The sequence below is a fragment of the Sesamum indicum genome, linkage group LG3, assembly GCF_026168435.1.
Source record: "Sesamum indicum cultivar Baizhima isolate 11 linkage group LG3, ASM2616843v1, whole genome shotgun sequence".
NCBI classification, from domain to species: Eukaryota; Viridiplantae; Streptophyta; class Magnoliopsida; order Lamiales; family Pedaliaceae; genus Sesamum; species Sesamum indicum.
This window is the reverse complement of record NC_142659.1, coordinates 29445531-29466361: the sequence shown is the minus strand read 5'-3', so window position 1 is coordinate 29466361 and position 20831 is coordinate 29445531. Positions and strand designations below refer to the sequence as shown.

Genomic DNA, 20831 nt, shown 5'->3' with positions numbered 1-20831 from the left:
TTTGTTAGATTTTTATTTGTTTTTTTAAATAAATTGATCAGAATATCATTGTAAACAGTTAAGTAATTTTATTTAATTTTTAAAAACTAGAAAGACAAGAAGAAAAATTTCACCCAAAAATCAAACAAGTATTAATAACTTTCTAAAATGAAAAATTATTTACAATTATATCAAAATTAAGAGAATTGATATAATTTACTCTAGATTTTATTCCATATAGTTAGGATGCATTAAAATTAATAGAGGGAAATATGATAAATCAATTAAAGAAAAAAATAATTGGGTTGAGAATGATTAAGTGCGTGTATATGGGGGTGTGTACGTATATGCGTGTATACAAATACGTAGAAAGATGCCCATTCCGTTCCTAATCCTGAATCAAAAGGAGCTCATCTAACTCTACCCACCTCACCAATTCTCACTTACTTTACTTATTTAATACCAGCAAAAATTCAGCATCTGTATTTCCTCTTCTCTCTCTGATGTATAATACTCTCTCTTGAAACCAAGAAACGCTTATGCGATTGCTATTTTACAGTGAATTTTGTGAGAGAGTGTACAGAGCTCGCACCAAACGAGGTAGAAAGAGCTGACGTCCTTTGGAAGAATTCTTCGGGAGCTGCAATTCTCATTTTTCTTGTGGAGCTTGAGGGTTTTCAGTTTCTGGGTTTTGTGTACTGCATATAATGCGGAGAGTTTTCAGCGTCTTTTACGGGTGGGAGCCGATTGGGGAAGTGCCGGCGATTTGATGGGAACGAGGTTGTTCACGTTAAACGCTATCGTTTCATGGAGTTGAGGATTCGGCGTAACCGATGTGCCGAGGTTTCTTTGCTCCCGAGATTTGAACTGAATTTTGCTCTCATTTGTGTCAAGGTATGATTTTTTCCGTGTTCTTGCTGGTGTTTTGTGTCAGGATGGTTGTTTTGAGTAAAGATTGAATAATTATTAATGCTGGAGATGGGAAATTTTGCTCAGGCTTTTGAACTGTTGCTTCCAGTCTGCACAAGACTTGTGAATATTGTGTTGCATTTATTTTTTTATTTTTGATGAGTTTTGATGCTGCTGCGAACTTGGGATTGTTTTTGGAAGGTGGGTGTGTATATTTACCACTGCCTTTTTCGTATTTGGAAAAATTTCCTTTCTGGTTCTGTCTCCTTTTCCCAAAATAAGATTGTCGTTTCCTTACTTTTGTTTGTTTTTTCTAATCCAACTATTTGCTTAATTCACTCCTCCATGTCTGCTTTGGTGTTTTCATTCCTCCGAAAGCCGCAAAATTATCTTTGAAATTGTGTATGCTATATCAGTGGTGTTTATCATCTTTCTTCTGGTGGTTCTGGGTCTACTAGCATGATGATTAACATGATGGGTCTGTTTTGAGCTCTATTAAGCTTATGAAGTTCACAGTTTACTCCGGTGATTTGGTAAGATCTGCATCAAAAAATTTCTGAGGTCTTGGGTTTGCTGTGACAGTTTCCAGTCGGAACCCCTCACACTTCACACGCACATAACTCTACAAGTAGGCCAAGCATGGAATGAATTGTTTGCATGTTTTGGATTCTCTGAGAGTCATTATATCCATTGATCTCTCAGGTTTTACTGGTGTTGCTGATCTTGGAAGTTACTTTGGCAACAAACAAAGAATTTCAACTGCAGGCTCAAGTGCTTGAACAGGACAAAGAGAATACCATATCACATTCTTGCATTCACGATCAGATTATTGAGCAAAGGAAGAGACCTGGTCGCAAGGTGTATTCTGTGTCTGCCCAGGTCTATGCTGAACCTGATGTCTTCAAGTCCCGTCAAAGAAGGGGAAGGGCATTGCTTCATGTTTGTGACAGGCCAAAGCGGCATGCTGATGACAAGCAACCCATTAGAATTTATTTAAATTATGATGCTGTAGGTCATTCTTCTGATAGAGACTGCCGGAATGTGGGGGACATTGTAAAGGCGAGTATTTGCAAAAAGCATGATGAGTTTTTCTTGTGCAATAAATTCTCATTTCTGGATTAATGTTGGATTCCCTGTTGTTTCTATATTTTCTTTTGGCCAGCTAGGGGAACCTACTGGAGCTTCTTATTCTGGCAAACCTTCTTGTAACCCACAAGGGGATCCTCCAATTTTTGGTGATTGTTGGTATAATTGTACACAAGATGATATAGCTGGAAAGGACAAAAAGCATCGTCTTCGCAAGGTTTGGTTTCTCAATTAATTTTATGACTCCTTGCTACTTTATTGCTTTGATTCTCAATTGCTGATATTGCTAATGTACTAACATGCCAACTCTTCTCCAGGCTCTTGAGCAGACAGCAGACTGGTTCAGAAGAGCCTTATCAGTAGAGCCCGTGAGAGGTAATCTGCGGTTGAGTGGATATTCTGCATGCGGACAAGATGGAGGTGTGCAACTTCCTAGGGAATATGTTGAAGGTCTCTTACTTTCAAAGGACTAGTACTCTTCAAATGATTAGTAGTGTCATCTATTGGTCTGTCTTAAAAGGCTACCTTTAACAATTGCATCTTTCCACCTTTTCAGAAGGTGTTGCTAATGCGGATTTAGTTCTTTTGGTTACTACAAGACCGACAACTGGAAACACTCTGGCTTGGGCTGTGGCATGCGAACGTGATCAATGGGGTCGTGCTATTGCTGGTAAAATTTTTTATATTGAATGACCTAAATTCTTGTTGGATACCTACCCAGCAATTTTTTTCTGGAGGAAGTTCAATTACCAAATTTGTTCTTCTGCAAGCAGGACATGTAAATGTTGCACCTCGCCACTTGACTGCTGAAGCGGAAACTTTACTTTCTGCTACCCTAATCCATGAGGTGAGTTAAAATTAAGTTACATTCTTAAAAAGTAGAGTGGCTTCTTCACAGAAAGTATTTAAATTTTTGCTTTCGTAGGTTATGCACGTTCTTGGATTCGATCCCCATGCATTTGCTCATTTTCGAGATGAGAGAAAAAGAAGGCGTATTCGGGTAAGCTGTCTCATGATGTCCACTGTTGCTATTAATCAGGAGATTTATCATTGGATACTGTCACCTGTGTGTTTTCTTGAGAGTCTTCTCTTTTCAACTGAAGAAGTTCGTACTGATATCCTGGATGTCGAATGCCGAATTGCACAAGTCAAACGTTATTGTATTTATCATTTCTTGGTTAGGAGACACCTGATTGCACTTAAATGCTGTGGGAGCTCATGGAACTATTTTTTTAGAGTTTTCGTGAAATTTGGTAGTTAACAATCTGTAGATCTAATATCTCCAACAATTTGATATACCATACTGATTCTGACTTCAAAGTGTGAGTTTTTGATCATATAGTTTGATTGGTTGTTGAATAAAATCCATTTACAGGGTTGTTCCTGAAAACTTTTCTCATACCTCTCTAAATTCCAAGAATCAATATGAACTCAAGTTTTGTATGCATCATGTTGCATGTATTAAGCTAGGAATTAGAAGAATCTACTCTCAAAGTAGTATCAAGGAAATGTATATGTGACTACCATGCGAGACTTGAATTGAACTTCACCTGGAGTAGTGCACAATCACAAATCCACCATTACGTGTGGTTGGGGCTCCACAAAGGCTTACCTGACTAGTAATCTAAGATTTTGTATGGAATTAGCTATACTAGAAATTTTATCGTCTGTGTCCAGCATGGAACTGAAATGATAATGGAAATCAGATTGTTTTGCCAATTCATAATTCTGTGACCTTTTGTCTTTTCTCTAAGGGGAGATATCCAGCATGGACCCCTTTTTTTCCCTTTGTTGTTCAGTTATTTCTTTGTGATTTTTATCATTCAGGCAATAAAAGGAACACCATATGTAACTATGTAAAAATATGGAAAAGCTACTTAGATCTTCCATATAATTTTACACACTCTGTCTTCATCCACATGTATCTTGATGCAACAAGTGTGATCTCTTTGTAGGTGACAGAACAAGCTATGGATGAAAAACTTGGACGAATGGCAACACGGGTGGTGCTTCCTCGAGTTATCATGCATTCACGCTATCACTATGGGGTAGGGTTACTTTTGCGTAATGTTCTTTTATGCTGGTGAATGTCACAAATATATTCGTAATATTCCTCTCATAACCAACATATGATGTTAGCGAAGAGCTTCACAAACCTTTTTGTTGGCAGGCCTTCTCTGCAAATTTTACTGGGTTGGAGCTTGAAGATGGTGGTGGACGCGGCACATCAGGTTGTTCATTATTTTATTTGAATCATAAGAGTCACGTGATTTGGCATTTAGCTTTCAGTGTGTTTATTAGCTGGTGATGTCATAATTCAATATTTTTTAATCATAACGTTACATTTATCTAGTAGTTATCATTTCTTCAGGATTCAGTATTAAGCCCTAATAATGTTTAAATGCTTGATGGCGTGGAATGGTCTTGAGACAAAGGAAATGGCTTGGGGGGGGACTAATGTCCAAAATGCTAACACTGAATGTTACCTTAGGAAATATATTTCATGTACTTGAGTATTAAGTGATGCCTGTCGCTAATTGGTATATGACTTACTAATTTACCACAGGATCTCATTGGGAGAAAAGACTTTTAATGAATGAAATTATGACTGGCTCAGTTGATACAAGATCAGTAGTTTCTAAAATGACACTCGCATTACTTGAGGACAGTGGATGGTACCGGGCTAATTACAGCATGGCAGATCGTCTTGACTGGGGTCGCAACCAGGGAACTGAGTTTGTTACCTTGCCTTGCAACCGTTGGAAAGGTGCATATCATTGCAACTCGACACAGTTTTCTGGATGTACATATAATAGGGAGGCAGAAGGTTACTGTCCTATTGTAAATTACAGTGGGGATCTTCCACAGTGGGCTCGCTATTTTCCCCAGGCTAATAAAGGTGTGGTCTATTGTCACCTCTTCAAAATTTAACTCTACTAATTGCATTTACACTTGAATAATTGTCTCGAGATGTTAAAAATGATGATTTCTGGCAGTATTTCAGATAGTTCTGTCATTGTGGTCTTCGTAATCCACTGAAAACAATAGTTTAAAAGTTCTGCCTCATGTTTCATAATCTTTCTCTCTTTCTTCCTGCTGTTAGTTGACAGGTGTTATTTTTTAGGTTGGTGAATGTTTAATGTCATTTAGCACCTGTTTGGATGTCATTGAGCTATGATCTTCCAGGAGGTTGCGTTAGACCATATCCTTCATTGCTGTTCGAGTTACTACTTTTTTGCCATAATTTCTGAAAGTTCCCATAGCAGATTATGCTTAAATACTTCTTCCATTTCACATGTAATGGCCTCCACCAATGAAGCTTAAGATCTTAGAAAAAGTTGGCAGCGGGAACTTTGTACGTGAGCTTTTTAAAATTGTTTTATCATAAATCGCACAGATGCATAGCTGCAAGTCACTTTTGTATTAAGTTGTTGAATAAGGTAATTGGCAATAGTTTAGGAAAATGAACATTAATTTTGGTTGATCGGTCTCTGGCTTGAAGAATCCCTGACAATAAGGAGGCTGCAAATTTGAACTCATGTAAAACTCAGGAAAAAGATAAAGTCAATCCATGCTTCCAAGTCCAGGTGGTCAACTTATACTTGCTATGTCGGGCGGATGTTGGTTTGGCATTTGCTAATCATTTTGGTTTTATTTGCCCAAGTCCTAGCCAATGTGAAAGGATGAGTCAGTTTTATGCATTTGTAAAATGTTCACTGTGAACATTGAAATTATGAAATCTTTCTACTTGATGTTTGGGGCTGTTATATATGCTTACATGCCAATCTGAGATTTTATGTTTTTGGGCCTCTAGGTGATGCTTGATGCATATTTCACTTGAACTATGGGCAGATATATCTTTGCATTCTTGTTGCATCTTGGAAAGTGCTAATCCTAGTACTTTCGCGTGATAATTCACTTGTATTACTTCATAAATTTTCATGAACAGCCTTACAATAAGTAAACTTCTTATTGTGTTTTTTCTTTCTTCCGCAGGTGGTCAGTCATCCTTGGCTGATTATTGCACTTATTTTGTAGCCTACTCTGATGGTTCATGCACAGACACCAACAGTGCTAGGGCACCTGACAGGATGTTGGGGGAAGTGCGGGGAAGTAGTTCAAGGTGAGATTTCCTTCTAATGTTATAGTGAATTATGAAGTTACAGAAACCAAATGATGATTTTTCTTGTATCCTTGCATATAGGTGCATGGCCTCGTCATTGGTGCGGAGTGGGTTTGTAAGGGGTTCCACTACCCAAGGAAATGGGTGTTATCAGCACAGATGTATAAACAACACACTCGAGGTACAGTTTGGTCACAGATGTGCTTCTTTTTCATCTTAGCAGCTAATGCTTGTAAGCTAGTAGTAGCCCTGCATCACCGCCTTTTCCACATTTCTGCTGCTCTAATTTGGATTCTTTTACGAATTTAAATTCGTATGCATCATATGCGAGCAAAAGAGCAGATTATCATAACTTGTGATGTAATCAGCTGAAACTTCTGCATCCCCACTGGGTTTAAGCTTCAGACTTTGAGCAGCACATGCTGATATCTTCAATTCTTATACAAGTATACTGTGGATGTTTTGCTAGGTTGCTGTAGATGGCATCTGGAAAGTGTGTCCTGAAGCTGGTGGACCTGTTAAGTTTCCTGGCTTCAATGGTAATGCAATTATTGTTTATGGATTATGGTCTCTTTAACACAAATAAACATGCGAGTGCATGACACGCATATTCTAATGCTAATAGTTGTATAATTCATTAACTTGTGTCTGCCTAGGTGAACTGATCTGCCCTGCTTACCATGAACTCTGCAATGTAGATCCATTACCTGTATCTGGTCAATGTCCTAATTCATGTTATTTTAACGGTGATTGCATTGATGGAAGATGTCACTGCTTTTTGGGATTTGAGGGCCATGATTGTCGCCAGCGTGAGTGGCTTAACCTTTTCCATTATAGTCATTGCCCACAATGTCGATCTGTTTGCCTGACACTACTTTCTCTATCATTTACAGGTTCCTGTCCTAACAATTGTGGTGGTCATGGTGAGTGTTTTCAAGATGGTGTCTGTAATTGTGAGAATGGGTACACAGGGATTGACTGCTCCACAGGTAATGTAGTCATTAGACTAGGCTTTTGTTTTCTTTCCTTTCCTTTTTATAGAAATACAGAAGAAATTTGAATTTTGTTGGTGGGCAGCTGTTTGCGACGAACAATGCAGTCTTCACGGTGGGGTCTGTGACAATGGCGTCTGTGAGTTTCGGTGCTCCGACTATGCTGGCTACACATGCCAGAACAGTTCCACGCTTATTCCCAGTCTCTCAGTCTGCAAAGACGTTCTGCAGACCGATATGTCAGGGCAACATTGTGCGCCTGGTGAATTGAGCATCCTACAACAGCTGGAAGAAGTTGTTGTGATGCCCAACTACCACAGGTTGTTCCCTGGAGGTCCTCGCAAGTTTCTAAATTATATCAGAGGCAGAGACTGCGATGGGGCTGCTAAACGTCTGGCCTGCTGGGTGAGTTCAATACAGCTATATTTGAGTAGTCTACATATATCAGGAATGTCTTCACCTCTTACTCATTAATTTATTCAACTGCTCAAACCAGATATCTATCCAAAAGTGCGATGAGGATGGTGACAACAGGCTAAGAGTATGCCACTCGGCATGCCAGTCATATAACGCCGCGTGTGGGGCATCACTTGACTGCTCAGATCAAACCCTATTCAGCAATGAAGACGAAGGTGAAGGTCTGTGCACTGGTTGGGGCGAACTCAGCTCTTGGTTGTAACCGGAAAAATGATTCAGGCGACAATCCCTCAAGGGATCATGTAAATTATAGGAAGGTTTAGCTATCGATCTTTCTTCTGGCTTGCAAATTTTTTGGGTAGGCTTTGTAGGAAATGTGGCATGAAATGCGGGTGCATTAGTGTAGAATTTGTGAGTTCCCAGCCCAAAATTGTTTGAGAAGGATTGGGAGGGAATGATTGTTGAGGTGTGGCTTTCAAAGAAGAAAGTCTCCGATGTAGAGAGAATTAAGGTTGTGTGAGTAGAAAAAAAAAAGTGAAAAAAGGAGAGGGAACAAGAGAAGAAATGTAACTCGGCCTAAGGCCCCGTTTATATGTAATACTCTTATTTTATAAAAGTGACGGATGAGAGATTTCACTCATTTTGCAAGTATTGTAATTTTTGTATCGATATTATTTAAGTTGTGGGTAGTTGGATAACTCATTGGATTCTTTCTCTGGATCTGCACTTTCACGCGAAACCTTTTAAGTGACAGATATCTATGCTTTCAGTTTTATGTCTGTGACTGTATATAAATAGTACACAATAGTATTTGTCCTCAGCGTTTTGTTTCCATCTCCCTTCTTCAAGATTCGTGCAAAAACCCTCTCTCAACTTCCTTTTTAGATGAAAATATTTTACTAGTTTCAATTCTGAGCCAATGAACTATAAGTTGCTAAGGAAATACTTATAAATTACGGCACAATTTTTATTTAAAATTCAGTTACTTTTGTGGATAAATGATAATGATTTTTCCTATAGAATTCGGGAACTGAATATCAGTGGTTTGGGGCACTGTCTTGAAATATTTTTGAAACTAACTAAAGAACAACAGCCAATATGTGTATTATGAAAACACCTAACTGATAATAAAAGACGACCCGATTGATCAATTTTTGTCCATGTACCAACTTCACCTAATCCCACGTCAAAATCGGCCAATAAAAAATTACTTTTTAAAGAAAAAGATCTAATAGGAAATTGTTTGTATCAAATAATGTAAGCCATAGATGTAATTCAGTTTGATGGACAGAATGTGATGAAATAATCCGCACCAGCACAAGTACATGTACTCGATAAATCGTCGTACGCATAGCTATACGCTGCCGGGCAAGCATTCTTGAACATCTGCGAATACGGCGTCGGCGAGCATGTGGCGGACGTCGAGTGCTCGCCAGTGCAACAAAACTCCGGTGTGTTGAACGCCGCGCAAGCGCTCTTGCACGCCACCACGTTGCCGCCGTCGTCTACAACCTGCAGTTCCTTGGGGCAGTTCGCATTAACATCCGCCACGCATCCAGCTGATTGGCAGTCGCCGGAGCCCCCGGATGCCCGCACGGAGAGCCCCACGTTGTAGCCGTCGACCAGGCTGACGTCGTAAAAGTCCTTCCCCAAGTTGGCGCCGCCGCTTGCGATGGTGAATTCTACAAGGGAGACGGGAGGGACGCCGCCGCCGGTGCATTTTAGTATACCACCACAGTCTCCAGTGGTGCAGTTGCCAGTTCCCGCATCGTCAAAGAGACAGCCCGTTCGGGCCCAGAAACGGCCCGACCATCCCGGCGGAGCTGGTAGTTCAATGGTATCTCCGGGGGCCATTGCGAAGCCACCACCGCCGAGGATGGCTGGGCCATTGCCGGAGAGCGTGCCAGGCCAGACCGTGTAGCTGCAGCTGTTTTGGAGAGTGAATACCGTCCCCGACGCATTAATTGTGAATACTCCTGCAAATTTATCCAGAAAAAGATGAATGAGAACAGAAATGAGATGAATTCAAGAATTTATTCGTACAGAATTTACCTATTAAAAACAGAAGGCGGAATTTTAAGCCACCCGCCATGCTCGCTGGAGTCGAGAACTGTGAATTTATATATATATATATATATATTTTCCCTTTTTTTTGTTTTTCTTTGGGGGTGGGGTGGGGGGGGGGAGGGGGGGTGTTCATGGAAGTTAAAATTGAGGAGGAGGTGGCTATTTATAAAGATGGGAATTGGTTCTTCACGCTTTCTTAGTTTCTTGAAATTGCTTTGTTTAATTAATTTTAAAAAAGAGTAAATCGCAACAACTGATGTCAGTTGTAGAACGTGTGATTGAGACTCCCATACATTTTACCGCAAAACCATAGAGAGTCAGATATGTGTTTTAGAAACTGTGCGGCCAGACATAGCCAATCGTTTCACTTAAATTTTGGCTCTTTTTTTCTTAGTGAGGCTCTTTATTTGAATAAAATTATAAGATTTATATACAATTCATACACCAATTACATCGTAAACCTTATAAAAAAATTATATGATGATATGGTGTTTTAGAAATAAAGGGGGTGGACAATGAGCTCTTACTTGATTCGTAAAATTGACATTTACAACAAAAAGTTATAATCGGTTTGAGTCCCACAAATGTGGGTGTATATTGTTATAGTAGTTTTTTTATTTTTTTTTTGACATGAATTGAATCGTAAATATGAATTATTGATGTATTGAATTACACTCTAAATTTAAATATTGAACGATGTAATGAATTGCATAATATAAAGAAAAATAAAAGTGATTTTTTGTCTTATATTTTGAAAATGCATTGATATTTTCAAATTAATTAATATGCTATTACAAAATTCAGTGCATAATACATTAATATTTCTAAATTAACCAAACAACTTAAATCAAACAAAGAAATAATATACTTGCAATTTCAATATAAACAAATCAACACCATACCACAACTAAAAGTGATCTAAATTACTTACATTTACTAAATTCAAATTCACAACTTTATAATTATAAGACCTTAATCTGACTACTCAAACAAGGTATCACAAGTGTTAGGGTGAACTTAGTTATAGCTATTGGGTGGGAGCATTATATGAAATAGAAATAACATAAATATCTATGCATTAAGCATATAGATGGCATCCAACATATTCCGTATGTAGATGAATTGATTCAAATTTTAAGTTAAATCAAATTAAATAATAAATAATTCAAGCAAAGTGCATATATATATATGTTATTATATACCAATCACATATACGTATATAGTACGTAGTATTACTTTTGTTAAATAATTAATTTAGGTAAAATTTAAATTGAATATGAGGTTGGTGGTGTGTACGTAGTTTGTGGACTCTGCAAATCATTTGAATAATATTCCCATGTGGTGGTTAAGTGTATAATTTGCTGATTGGGAGAGGGAATATATAACATTATTTTATTTTTAGCTTCTCTTATTCTTTTTGGATTTTCTTCCACACTGTATTCTGTAGTCATATGAGAATTAACACTTTATTAGTAATTAAAAAGAAAAAAAACATATCAGCGTGAGGGAGATGTCGTGTTTTATACCACAGTGATTTGAAGGTAGTAAAAAAGGAGGGTAGCTCCTGCTGCTCTATTTTTTCTTAAATATTTGAAAGTGGATAACCCTAAATTAGATCAATAACCGAAAAAATGATGTCATCACAGCCAATTGATTTGAGATAACTTGGAATACCTCGAATTAAAATAATAACGTCTCAAGAACATAGAAAGCACCAACCTTCTCACTCTCAAAAAATTAGATGGTTTAATTGAATTCATTGTCCTAAATTGTGACAGGACAATCTAACAATGATAATAAATATAGAATTTTGTTTTACTACACACCCAATCGCAAATCATTCAAAAACTCAATCTCAAGAAACGGTAATTATTAAAAAAGAGGGAGAAGAAAAAGCTGGAAAACGACATTACATAAGATGACAATTAGAGGGATGCATTAATGTTTAGGCATAAGACCGTGTGTTCTTTCGAGTTGTCCAGAGACTACTTTACCTGCCCAAAAGAGTGTGTTCTTTCTAACCAAAAGAATTGAAGTAAGCTTAGTCATAAAAGCGATGGATGAAGCCATTGCCCATTAGGTCACCCAACACGACAGTTAATCCTCGTAGGTATCGGTCTGTTTGTGGCAGCGAGAACTAATTGGTTGGGACGTTAACAACATTAGGTTTAACTAAGATATCAAGAAAGAGAGACAATTCCCTCAGTCACCATAAAGAATGGAAAGTTATATTCAATCAAGTAAAACTTGCAAATTTTTGGCACCTGTTCAACTACAAGTGATGCTCAGCAAAGATAAATTCAAGAAAACGAAGATATTCAAAGTTCACTGCAAGAAGATTCACAGCAGAAACTATTTCATAACTATCATTAAAACCGGTTTATAGACGTCCGGCCATATTTAAATTGTTTTCCTCTGGTATATAGTTTCTTCAGAATCAGTAACAGGTTTTGGTCTGAAGTTGAAACAAGTGGCATAAACCAGGTATGCTAAAGATAAACCTACATAGACCTTAAACCAATGGGATGAAAAAAAGGTGAGATAAGTGAATATACCAGTAAAAACAATTACAACTATGCAATTGGCCACGCATTTGACTGTTGAAAGTTGATTTTCTGTTGATTCCTGACGAAAATGACCGTTTACGATGAAATCAGTGAGCAGCTGATCCTTTAACACAAATGCATTCATCAACCAAGCAGCAGCTTCGTCTTTAGATACAGGGATTTCCTCGAGAGGGATACGTCTGACATGCATGTGTACTTCAGAGGGATCAATGCCGAATGCATTGTCCAAGAAAGAAGGGCATTGATTCTTGTATGCGATAGTCACATCATAAACTGCCAATAAATGCTTTTAAGAAGTGAATATTATGATGCAGCAAGATCGTGAAATAAACTGCCAATAAATGCTTTTAAGAAGTGAATGTTTTGATGCAGAAAGATCGTGCAACAAACTAATTGTTTCAGATGACTACTAGCAGCTAGACCACTATGAGAATACCAGCACAAGTGTTGCGGAGATTCTTCATTTCTTCGTTTATTTGCATAGAGAAGTGATATATGCTCCCAGGTGTGTCATGATCACTTGACAACAGTTCTTGAAACAATAAGAATTTTCTTGGACAGAGAGGGCAGGGGCCAGGCAGATTTATTGCAGACATTCAATTGAAAGGCATCAATACTTACCACAAAAAGAAAATTAAAACAAAGTGATTATGACTATAACAGTATCAAGGCAAAGAATGTTGACAGAAAAATAGCTGATGTAGGTATTCTGCATTAAGATCAAGATTACCAATAACCTTCTTAAATTAGTGACAACAATTGGGAAGAAGGACGAACCTGCATCTAAGGAGCCCCTCAGGATCTCTAAGCAAACATTGAAACCCCTCGTCTTTGGAAGCAGCACATTTTTCAATACTGGCAATCCATTTTCGTTAGCAAACTTCTGGCTTTTTAAGCATTTTTGTTCCCTGTAAATAAAGCAGGAAGCTGCATGTCATAATCCAGATGCAGAACTTCATGGTCATTCTCAGAGCATAAATATTTTTTCAAATGAGAAACACAGTTCTTCCAGTAATTGGCAATCATTTTCTAATGGAGTATCTAAAGTACGCAATAATGAATAACCACGAACATATTAAAAGGAGACAAAATTTAAGAATGAACAAGAAAAATTGAAGAAAGATGATCTCCTAACGTCTGGAAAAGAAAAAATTGAACCTTCTTTAACAGTGAGGAAACAAAGAGGAAATATGAGAAGTTACGTATAGTCGGTTCCTTCAGGGAAAACAGCAAGCCACAGTGGATCCTCCCGATTGGTAAAGGTAGAAAGCATTTGGCGCATTACTGGTTCATCAACTTCCCACTTTCTCTCCACCGGGATGAACTCTAATATGTGAAATCCCCAGCCAAAAACTGGCAGTTTCATCAAACTGCTCTTGAGAATATACTTGATGTATCCCAAGCACCCTTTCCGCAGTGCAAGATTCCACAGATACATCCAATCAACCTCGGTTCTGTGATTGGCAATTATTAAAACACGCTGTTCTACTGGAACTCTGTCACCAGAAAAGATAACTCTAGTTTTGTTTATCTTTTCAAATAAGAATGGCCATAGACCAAGCCATAAGCCAAACAGGAAGGATACAGATTTTCTACTATAATGTACACTAATTAGGCGCAGAACTACAGCAACCAGGGGTACAAAATACACTAAGAACATAAATGCAGTTGAAAGATAAACTGCTAAACATAGCAGTCCCCTAAAAAACCTAAAAGGGGTCAGCGGGAAATGCTTTAGTCCTTTGGTAGATTGGAGGGGCTGGCTAATCTCCATACTCATCTTTAATCTTTGCCCACAACACTGGAGCAAGACAAAGATCTTCAAGCCGTACAGAAAAACTTCACTTAGTTTTTTCGGGGACCAAAGAGCTGGTCAAGATCCATACAAGAAAACAGCTTGCATCTGTGAGCAAATCAGCATCATTTGTCATTCTTTAAAATTACAAAATCATCAACATCACAATTAATATTTTGAATAGAGAAATTTAACACAGGCTGTCATCTAGATTAAAAATCAAGGAAAAAGTACTCCATTTTGCATTTCCAACTAAATTTAAATTCCATAACTGTGAATCTCATTCCAGAATAAGAAATAACGCACTGAAGTAGCTGAAAAATGTGAAGTGTTTTCAATAACTCGGCTACAATCTTTTAACAGATTTGCAACTTTTTGTAGAATCTTATCATCGAGAAAACCAAGCATAACAGAGAGAAGCGAGTATGTTATGCAGACATCAATTCCTATCAGCTCGCTTTGTATTAAGACATACTTTGCGAAAATAATCTCCTTTTATGTATGTAAATCATGGCAATGTTTAGCATGTAAACATTGAAACTATCGGAAACCAAATAAAATTTCCTTGTCAAGCTTATCTGACACAGTCAATGGATGGAAATGCCAAGTGCACCATTTTCTGCACCGCAACTACCAGTTCCAGATTTGACCAAACACCAGAGAAAGCCGGCATGGCATCATCAAACATCAGATTGTAAACATTAAAAGTGCTTTTATTTCTAAGCATCCTCCAAAACACTTGGAAATTCTTTGGACTAATTCAAACAAACCTGCCGAATTTACAAATCTAAATCTAGATACATTCAATAAAATCACCATCCATATTCGAACTTCACGCTCCTACTAACTCCTTCCTAAACAAATACATGCAAAATGTCAACGCACGAAATTCTTTTACATAAAAACACAAAAAGATCTCTAACTCATTACCCACAATTCAAAAAGAAAAAAAAAATCTGAAAAAAGAAACAGAAAAAAGGAAAATAAAATCAAAATTAGCCAACAAGAAAACGCGGGAGACGGAAGGAGAAAAGTTTCGTTTATCCTTCTTCTTTCATCAATTTTTACCTGATAGAGAAGCGGTGAGGTGTTCCGATGCATCGAGAGTGACGAAGCAGAGGATCACAAATCTCCAATCGCCAGCCAATATAACAGGAACTTCTCAGACCAAACCACACACACACTATATATATAGATATATACACGCGCGTATGCTCTTGGAATATGCTAATGCTAATAGAAAAAAAGTCTAGAAGCTTTAGAACCGTATAGAGGAAGGAATCTGGTGTGGCCCCACCTACCGTTGTGATGTCGAGTAATTCCTGAGTGGCGTAGATGTAGCGGAATGTCAATCATCCGAATACCAATCGCCTGCACTGCAATTATACATCATGTCTATGGCAATACACCGGTGCTGGCCGTCAAGTTATGTTTGACCTTAGACAAGGACAACGGTATTTTAGTGTAAATCTTATAAGGCTAGATCCGTATTTACATCCCTCTCAAATGAGTGATTATCATTTAATTTATAATATTTCTTTTCTTAATAAAATTGTAATTTAGTAGTTAAGGTGTAAATATCATCGATAAATTCGAGATATAGTTTGAATCCCGTCAAATATGTCTGTATTTATCTTTGTGACTTTGCTTGTATCGATTAATTTAGCTCAATGTGAGTTCATTTAATCGTTATTTGTAATAAATGTTTATCACATTTGACGTGAGTTTATTGCAACGTAAGATTATTGTACGAATCCATGTGTTGTTCAATTTATTAATATTAATATAATTTTAAATTAAATATTTTGAACACACCTCAATCTGAATAGATTTTATTTTATATAGAATTTGTAATCCTTTAGATGTATGTTGAGATATTCTATTTTTAATAATAGAGTTGAGTAAACGTTTGTTTATAATTATAATGAATTTTAAAGAAGTTAGTTTAATTATTAGAATTGTTATTTTTTGAGGTGGAGTTTTTGATGTTCCAAACGGTACCTCCAGAGTCAGTCAACGGTCTGAACGGCGAAATCGCTACAGGATTTTGGCCAGGTGGACTGCAACGAATCTCCCCCAACTTTTCCAACGTTTTACTCGTCCACCCCTTCAGCTTCACCTTATTCTTCTCCTTCCCCTAAAATCAGATTCTTGCACCCTTCCTCTTCCATCCCTCCTCATTCGCTCCTCCGATCGGGCGGCTCTCCTCGAATCCAAAGGTTAAATCTCATCTCCCTTCTTTTTTTTTTTTTCTTTTTCAATTTTTCTTTCTATTTCTCCTGCCCGTGTTACTTTGGGCTAATTGATTTGGTTTGAGATCGGCTCTAATTCGAGTTATAAGTTGCTTGTTGGATTAAAATTTGAAGACCCTTTTGATTGTCTTGGTTTGTTCGGAGTTGGATTTCGGATTTTCTGAAATTTGGGCTCATGCGAATTAAGGAATAGAATATTGAACTTTGTGCTCTTGTGATGTGGATTTAACTTGATATCTTCATTTTATATTTGTTTCTTGTGTGCTTAATTTGTTGGCTGAATTGGATTTCATCTTGTTTGAATATCCAGCGGGTGTCAATACCTTCAGTCTTTATAATTTTGGAGCTATGTGATTATCAGGTTAGCGTTGGTTGAGTTTTAATTACCAGTTTGTATTATTACAGGTAGTTTGGTGTTCAAAGGTTGAAAGATGGCTAGTGGGTTTGGGGAATCGACAAGCAGGCAGCCCCCAAGCCCCTTTTGCTCAAGCAGCAGTAATAACAATAGTGATGCTGGAAATTTTGAGTGTAATATTTGCTTAGACTTGGCTCAAGACCCAATTGTTACTCTTTGTGGTCACCTCTTCTGCTGGCCCTGCCTTTACAAATGGCTTCATATACACTCTCATTCCCAAGAATGTCCTGTTTGTAAGGCTCTTATTGAAGAGGAGAAGTTGGTCCCTCTATATGGACGTGGAAAGAATTCTACTGATCCTCGCTCTAAGTCGATTCCTGGGATGGAGATTCCACATCGGCCCACTGGACAAAGGCCTGAGACAGCTCCTCCTCCTGATCCAAATGCTAATGCTAATGCTTTTGCGCAGCAAGGATATGGGTTCATGGGAGGCTTTGGCCCCTTTGGTGGTTTTGCACCTGCAGCAACTGCTGGATTTGGGAACTTCACATTATCTGCAGCTCTTGGGGGTCTATTCCCATCATTCTTTAACATTCAAGTGCATGGATTCCCCAATCCAAACTTGTATGGACCAGGTCCTGGTTTTCCATATCGGTATTCCAATACGTTCCACGGTGGACATGCTCATGCATTCCATCAACGTGGGAATCAGCAACAGCAGGCGGATTCTACCTTGAAGTTTCTCTTGTTGGTGATTGGTTTGAGTGTGCTTCTGACTCTAATTTGGAGTTAAGGTAAATCAGCATCTAGTGTTTGAACTGCCGACCAATGTCTAAGATTGTATCGGCTCCTTGTATATTTGCTAGAGTACGAGTTTGTGCCAGCTCTCTTTTCTTGTATTCAATTTTCTGATTTAGACAATTTTAGTTGTGATATCAGCTGTAGTTTTACTCATAATTAGCTGTATTGTTACCAGTTTGTTTCAATATGTCTCTTTCTCTCTCTGTTGTGACTGCAAACACCATATCCTTGTACCCTAGGAACAGAGGTCGCGCTGGAACTTCGCAGCGACGTGGAGTGTCATTACTTGAGTTGCAGGCTGCTGCACTTGGCAGTTTTGCTTATGCGTGACTTGCCGAGCTTTGCATATGAGCTTACGTATATAGGTATTTATTTTGAGAAATGGAGATATTAGCAAATGGATAATGTACTATAATTTCTTCTGGTTAAGAAAGATACAGTTCATCCATCCGTTCCTCTGTAATTATCCCCTTTGTTTATCCCTAGATTGGCGCATCCAAGTAATTAACCCGTACACAACCACTAAACTGGCACTGTTGTTGTCATCTATGGGTGATCTTATTATTGTCAGATGCGTCTATTTCACCTCCGGGTGCATTTAAGATCAGTGAACAGTTCTGAGCAATTTGTATACTTGGACAAATTACAGTACCTTTAGAATTGCAGCTGGTTTGAATCTACCTACCCTCACTATGTAATGTAAAATCCTGATTTTTACATTGAATTGCTGTCTCCGTTTATTGCATTGGCTGTGTAAACAACTATTTCTTTTATGTAAATCACTGAAAAATACGAAATGAAATGGACGAGGGCTGTTCTCGGAGGCAACTGCAAATGTTTCATTGGTAACTTCTAAACTTCAGCAGTAGATTTTACAAAAAGTTCAGATGGAAAATGCACTTTCCAATTGATTTCCATCGTAGGCTGAGTTTGGGGTGCATTTCTTAGCATTGTGCTCGGAGGATTTCATTCTCTTTGCTCCACATGTGATATATATTTACCTGTTCGGTTGAAGAAGTGAACGGTGGGTAGTTGTATCATATATATGTAATTTCACTGTCAGAGATCATTTTTATTTTATTGCTGTTATAAGTCTAGCTTAATGCTTCTAATGCAATGGTGCTATTGCTATCTGGGTTGGTGAGATGGTGATGTGATGTAATAGTAGATTGCAAAAGTGCCTTCTCATTTATAAGTATGATCTTTCCATGCTTTTATTTTTTGTTGAGTTTCTTGGTTTTGCAATTTATGCCATATTTATTAGAACTTGCAACTGAAGGAATAGTCTACTTCAGTATATAGGTAGGTATGTAGTCAATTCTTACATCTAACTTCTTACAACAGGTGCAAGGTAGTTACTCAAATAACATGATGCACTTGTTCAGCTTGCCGTGGAACTTCTGAGAGTAAATGGCAATTGTTTGTGTAAGAACATTCCGAATTGTTGTGGTTATTTATAGAAGGCTGCAATTTCACACTATTTTGTCTATCTCTTACTTTGCTAGTAATAGGGACTGTTCTGAGCTGTTAAATTTTACACGATTTCGTTAGTGTTTCACTTTATGACATTGTTGTATGCAGATTCAACATGTCTTGTGATGAAATTCCCCTGCAAAACATTGACTTTAGTACAATCTTGTTGCTGTTGCAAGCTTAGAAATGAAACCAGGGAAAGAAGACTTGAACACATTGAAACAAAAGTGGTTGTGTGAAGTCAATCCTTTCATTTTATTAGCAATTTCTTTTATTTGATTTAGGACAGAGTCACATAGTTTAGTGGCTCTATGTCTTGTTTCATGATGAAGTTGATGGGCACAAGGTATAAAAGCATGTGCTATGTTTTCAGTAATTAGTTGACTTGCAACTCACTCTCTTTTGAGTTCAATGGACTTTGTGCATTTCCCATACCTCATCTTCTCTACTTTAATTTCATCTCCCCCATACCTATACTCAATTTTGACCCCATCTATGCTCATTTTCAAGATCCCAAAAGTTTAAGGTTGATGATGTGACTATTGGTCTAGGATCTTCCCCCTATGAAGGAACGATATTAAGATTAAGGATGAGCAATTAATGAAGTTTGGCAAAGCATTATGATCGCCGACTGTAAGACGTCAACATTCATCACCTCTGATGAAGAGGTTTCAACCAACCTCGGAATCCAAATTTTTGCCTGAAGATCTTCAATTTATGGGCCCCAAATTGAATCGCGTGCTTTCAAAATGAGTAACATTATTATTTTCATGAAAAACTGATAATAATTCGAAAACGAATAATTAAAGAGACAAAAAAAAAAAAAAGAATAGTAAACTTTAATAAAAGTTGGTCTGAATCGGAGTCGTTGATGACTTGGGTGTCACGTTGGAATTACTTAATCTAAACGTAGTGTTCTACCGAATCACCTCGAACCAGATCCTTAAATAGGTTGAGCGGGGGCATAATTAGTCCAAATCTTTAAATAGGTTGAGCGGCGACATAATTAGTCTAATTGTAAGGATCGATTATCTCCAATTAAATCCTTTAAATTTAACTTAGAGTAAGTTATGAGGTGATTAAAGTTGCAATACTCGATCGTAATGTAATAAATACATACCTTATAAACAGGAACAACTCATATTTGTAAAGGTCATTTATGCTGAATCATAATATGCCACGTGATGACTCTAGAATCCTTAGATGACTGTTGTCCTATTCGGTCATTTTCGTCTTTTTTCAAGGATGAAAGGATCTTTGGAAGATCCTTCACCAAATTACTCAAATCAAAAAGTAAACTTATTCATGACATTTATAAATAAAATAAACCACTATAAAATTAAGTTACATCCGCAATGCAATTAGTTTCAAAATGAAATATAAAACAACACCCTAGCTAATATGTTTGACATGTGGATGCTGAAACAGATTTTACAATGATGTCGGCTTGATTTCATTGTACCTTGGTTTACGACACAATTACGCATTGGACACAAGTACAATACCTTCTAAATCATTCCTGGAATACTGAAAAATTTGGTCCCCTCAAATCCCTAATTGCCATTTCCCACTACCTTAAAAGCAAGAACTTTATTTGCTTTGGCCATGTGGCTCTTCGTCGCGACCTTGTAACTTTTCAAGTCTTGTTCCCCATCACTATCACCATGCATTTTTGGTTCTCTTCCAATGTTTTTACCTTTTTATTTCATAATTGATGCTGTAAGAATCAAGAAAATAAAATCTGGGTCCCACTTGTGAAAAGTGAAATTCTTACCTAATTAAATTTGACGACACTGAATTAATTACATAATAAACAATATTACACTTACAATATATTTGGTGTTTTTTCTTAAATTACACATTAGTCACGTACTAAATGACGTTGCTAAAATATGAAATCGAATATATTTGTATTGTAGGGTACGATTTAACATACTTTATCCTAAAATTCTTCTTCAAAAAATCCTCCCCTTCCTTTTCAAATGAGAGAGGTATTTGTACTACTCCAAATTTTA

At 37.5% G+C, this 20831-nt stretch overlaps 4 protein-coding genes across 11 annotated transcripts; 2 read left to right on the top strand and 2 right to left on the bottom strand.

Moving 5' to 3' along the window:
* Positions 1-376: 376 nt before the first annotated feature.
* LOC105159208 (metalloendopeptidase / zinc ion binding protein) lies at positions 377-8146 on the top strand. The gene is made up of 17 exons (XM_011076188.3): positions 377-873; positions 1591-1947; positions 2051-2191; positions 2292-2424; positions 2531-2644; positions 2748-2821; positions 2900-2974; positions 3930-4022; positions 4145-4205; positions 4541-4873; positions 5971-6097; positions 6179-6278; positions 6567-6636; positions 6754-6906; positions 6991-7086; positions 7175-7494; positions 7586-8146. The coding sequence occupies exons 1-17, from the start codon at positions 787-789 to the stop codon at positions 7766-7768; spliced, it is 2517 nt and encodes an 838-aa protein (XP_011074490.1). The 5' UTR covers positions 377-786; the 3' UTR covers positions 7769-8146.
* Positions 8147-8735: 589 nt separating this feature from the next.
* Positions 8736-9681, bottom strand: LOC105159285 (pathogenesis-related thaumatin-like protein 3.5). The gene is made up of 2 exons (XM_011076296.3): positions 9559-9681; positions 8736-9482 (listed from the first exon to the last, which is right to left on the bottom strand). Exons 1-2 carry the CDS (start codon positions 9596-9598, stop codon positions 8782-8784), a joined length of 741 nt encoding a protein of 246 aa, XP_011074598.2. The 5' UTR covers positions 9599-9681; the 3' UTR covers positions 8736-8781.
* A 2231-nt stretch (positions 9682-11912) lies between these two features.
* On the bottom strand, positions 11913-15368 carry LPAT4 (lysophosphatidyl acyltransferase 4). Of its 2 annotated transcripts, none has more exons than XM_088878700.1 (4): positions 15237-15368; positions 13343-14043; positions 12918-13048; positions 11913-12413 (listed from the first exon to the last, which is right to left on the bottom strand). In XM_088878700.1, exons 2-4 carry the CDS (start codon positions 13918-13920, stop codon positions 11974-11976), a joined length of 1149 nt encoding a protein of 382 aa, XP_088734826.1. In that variant the 5' UTR covers positions 13921-14043; positions 15237-15368; the 3' UTR covers positions 11913-11973. The 2 variants fall into 2 exon arrangements, with proteins under 2 accessions (XP_088734826.1, XP_011074489.1); XM_011076187.3 differs by lacking the exon at positions 15237-15368 and adding an exon at positions 15004-15229.
* A 584-nt stretch (positions 15369-15952) lies between these two features.
* Positions 15953-19250, top strand: LOC105159206 (RING/U-box superfamily protein). 7 transcript variants are annotated; one of them, XR_002286801.2, is made up of 5 exons: positions 15953-16154; positions 16593-17336; positions 17589-17708; positions 18688-18768; positions 18925-19250. XR_002286801.2 is itself a non-coding variant. In XM_020692775.2 (3 exons), exon 2 carries the CDS (start codon positions 16619-16621, stop codon positions 17333-17335), a length of 717 nt encoding a protein of 238 aa, XP_020548434.1. In that variant the 5' UTR covers positions 15953-16154; positions 16593-16618; the 3' UTR covers position 17336; positions 18688-19250. The 7 variants fall into 7 exon arrangements, 4 of the variants coding, with proteins under 4 accessions (XP_020548434.1, XP_011074486.1, XP_011074485.1 ...); XR_847564.3 differs by having other exon boundaries at positions 17583-17708; XR_847565.3 differs by lacking the exon at positions 17589-17708.
* Positions 19251-20831: the final 1581 nt, after the last annotated feature.

Coding starts and splice junctions, on each gene's coding strand:
- LOC105159206 (XM_020692775.2), top strand. CDS start 16,619: ATGGCTAGTGGGTTTGGGGAATCGACAAGCAGGCAGCCCCCAAGCCCC.
- LOC105159285 (XM_011076296.3), bottom strand. CDS start 9,598: ATGGCGGGTGGCTTAAAATTCCGCCTTCTGTTTTTAATAG. Junction 9,483..9,558: donor CCGCCTTCTGTTTTTAATAG/GTAAATTCTGTA, acceptor ATAAATTTGCAG/GAGTATTCACAATTAATGCG.
- LOC105159208 (XM_011076188.3), top strand. CDS start 787: ATGGAGTTGAGGATTCGGCGTAACCGATGTGCCGAGGTTTCTTTGCTC. Junction 874..1,590: donor TTGCTCTCATTTGTGTCAAG/GTATGATTTTTT, acceptor TTGATCTCTCAG/GTTTTACTGGTGTTGCTGAT. Junction 7,495..7,585: donor CTAAACGTCTGGCCTGCTGG/GTGAGTTCAATA, acceptor TGCTCAAACCAG/ATATCTATCCAAAAGTGCGA.
- LPAT4 (XM_088878700.1), bottom strand. CDS start 13,920: ATGAGTATGGAGATTAGCCAGCCCCTCCAATCTACCAAAGGACTAAAG. Junction 13,049..13,342: donor CCTGAAGGAACCGACTATAC/GTAACTTCTCAT, acceptor CTTTATTTACAG/GGAACAAAAATGCTTAAAAA. Junction 12,414..12,917: donor GAGGGGCTCCTTAGATGCAG/GTTCGTCCTTCT, acceptor ATTTATTGGCAG/TTTATGATGTGACTATCGCA.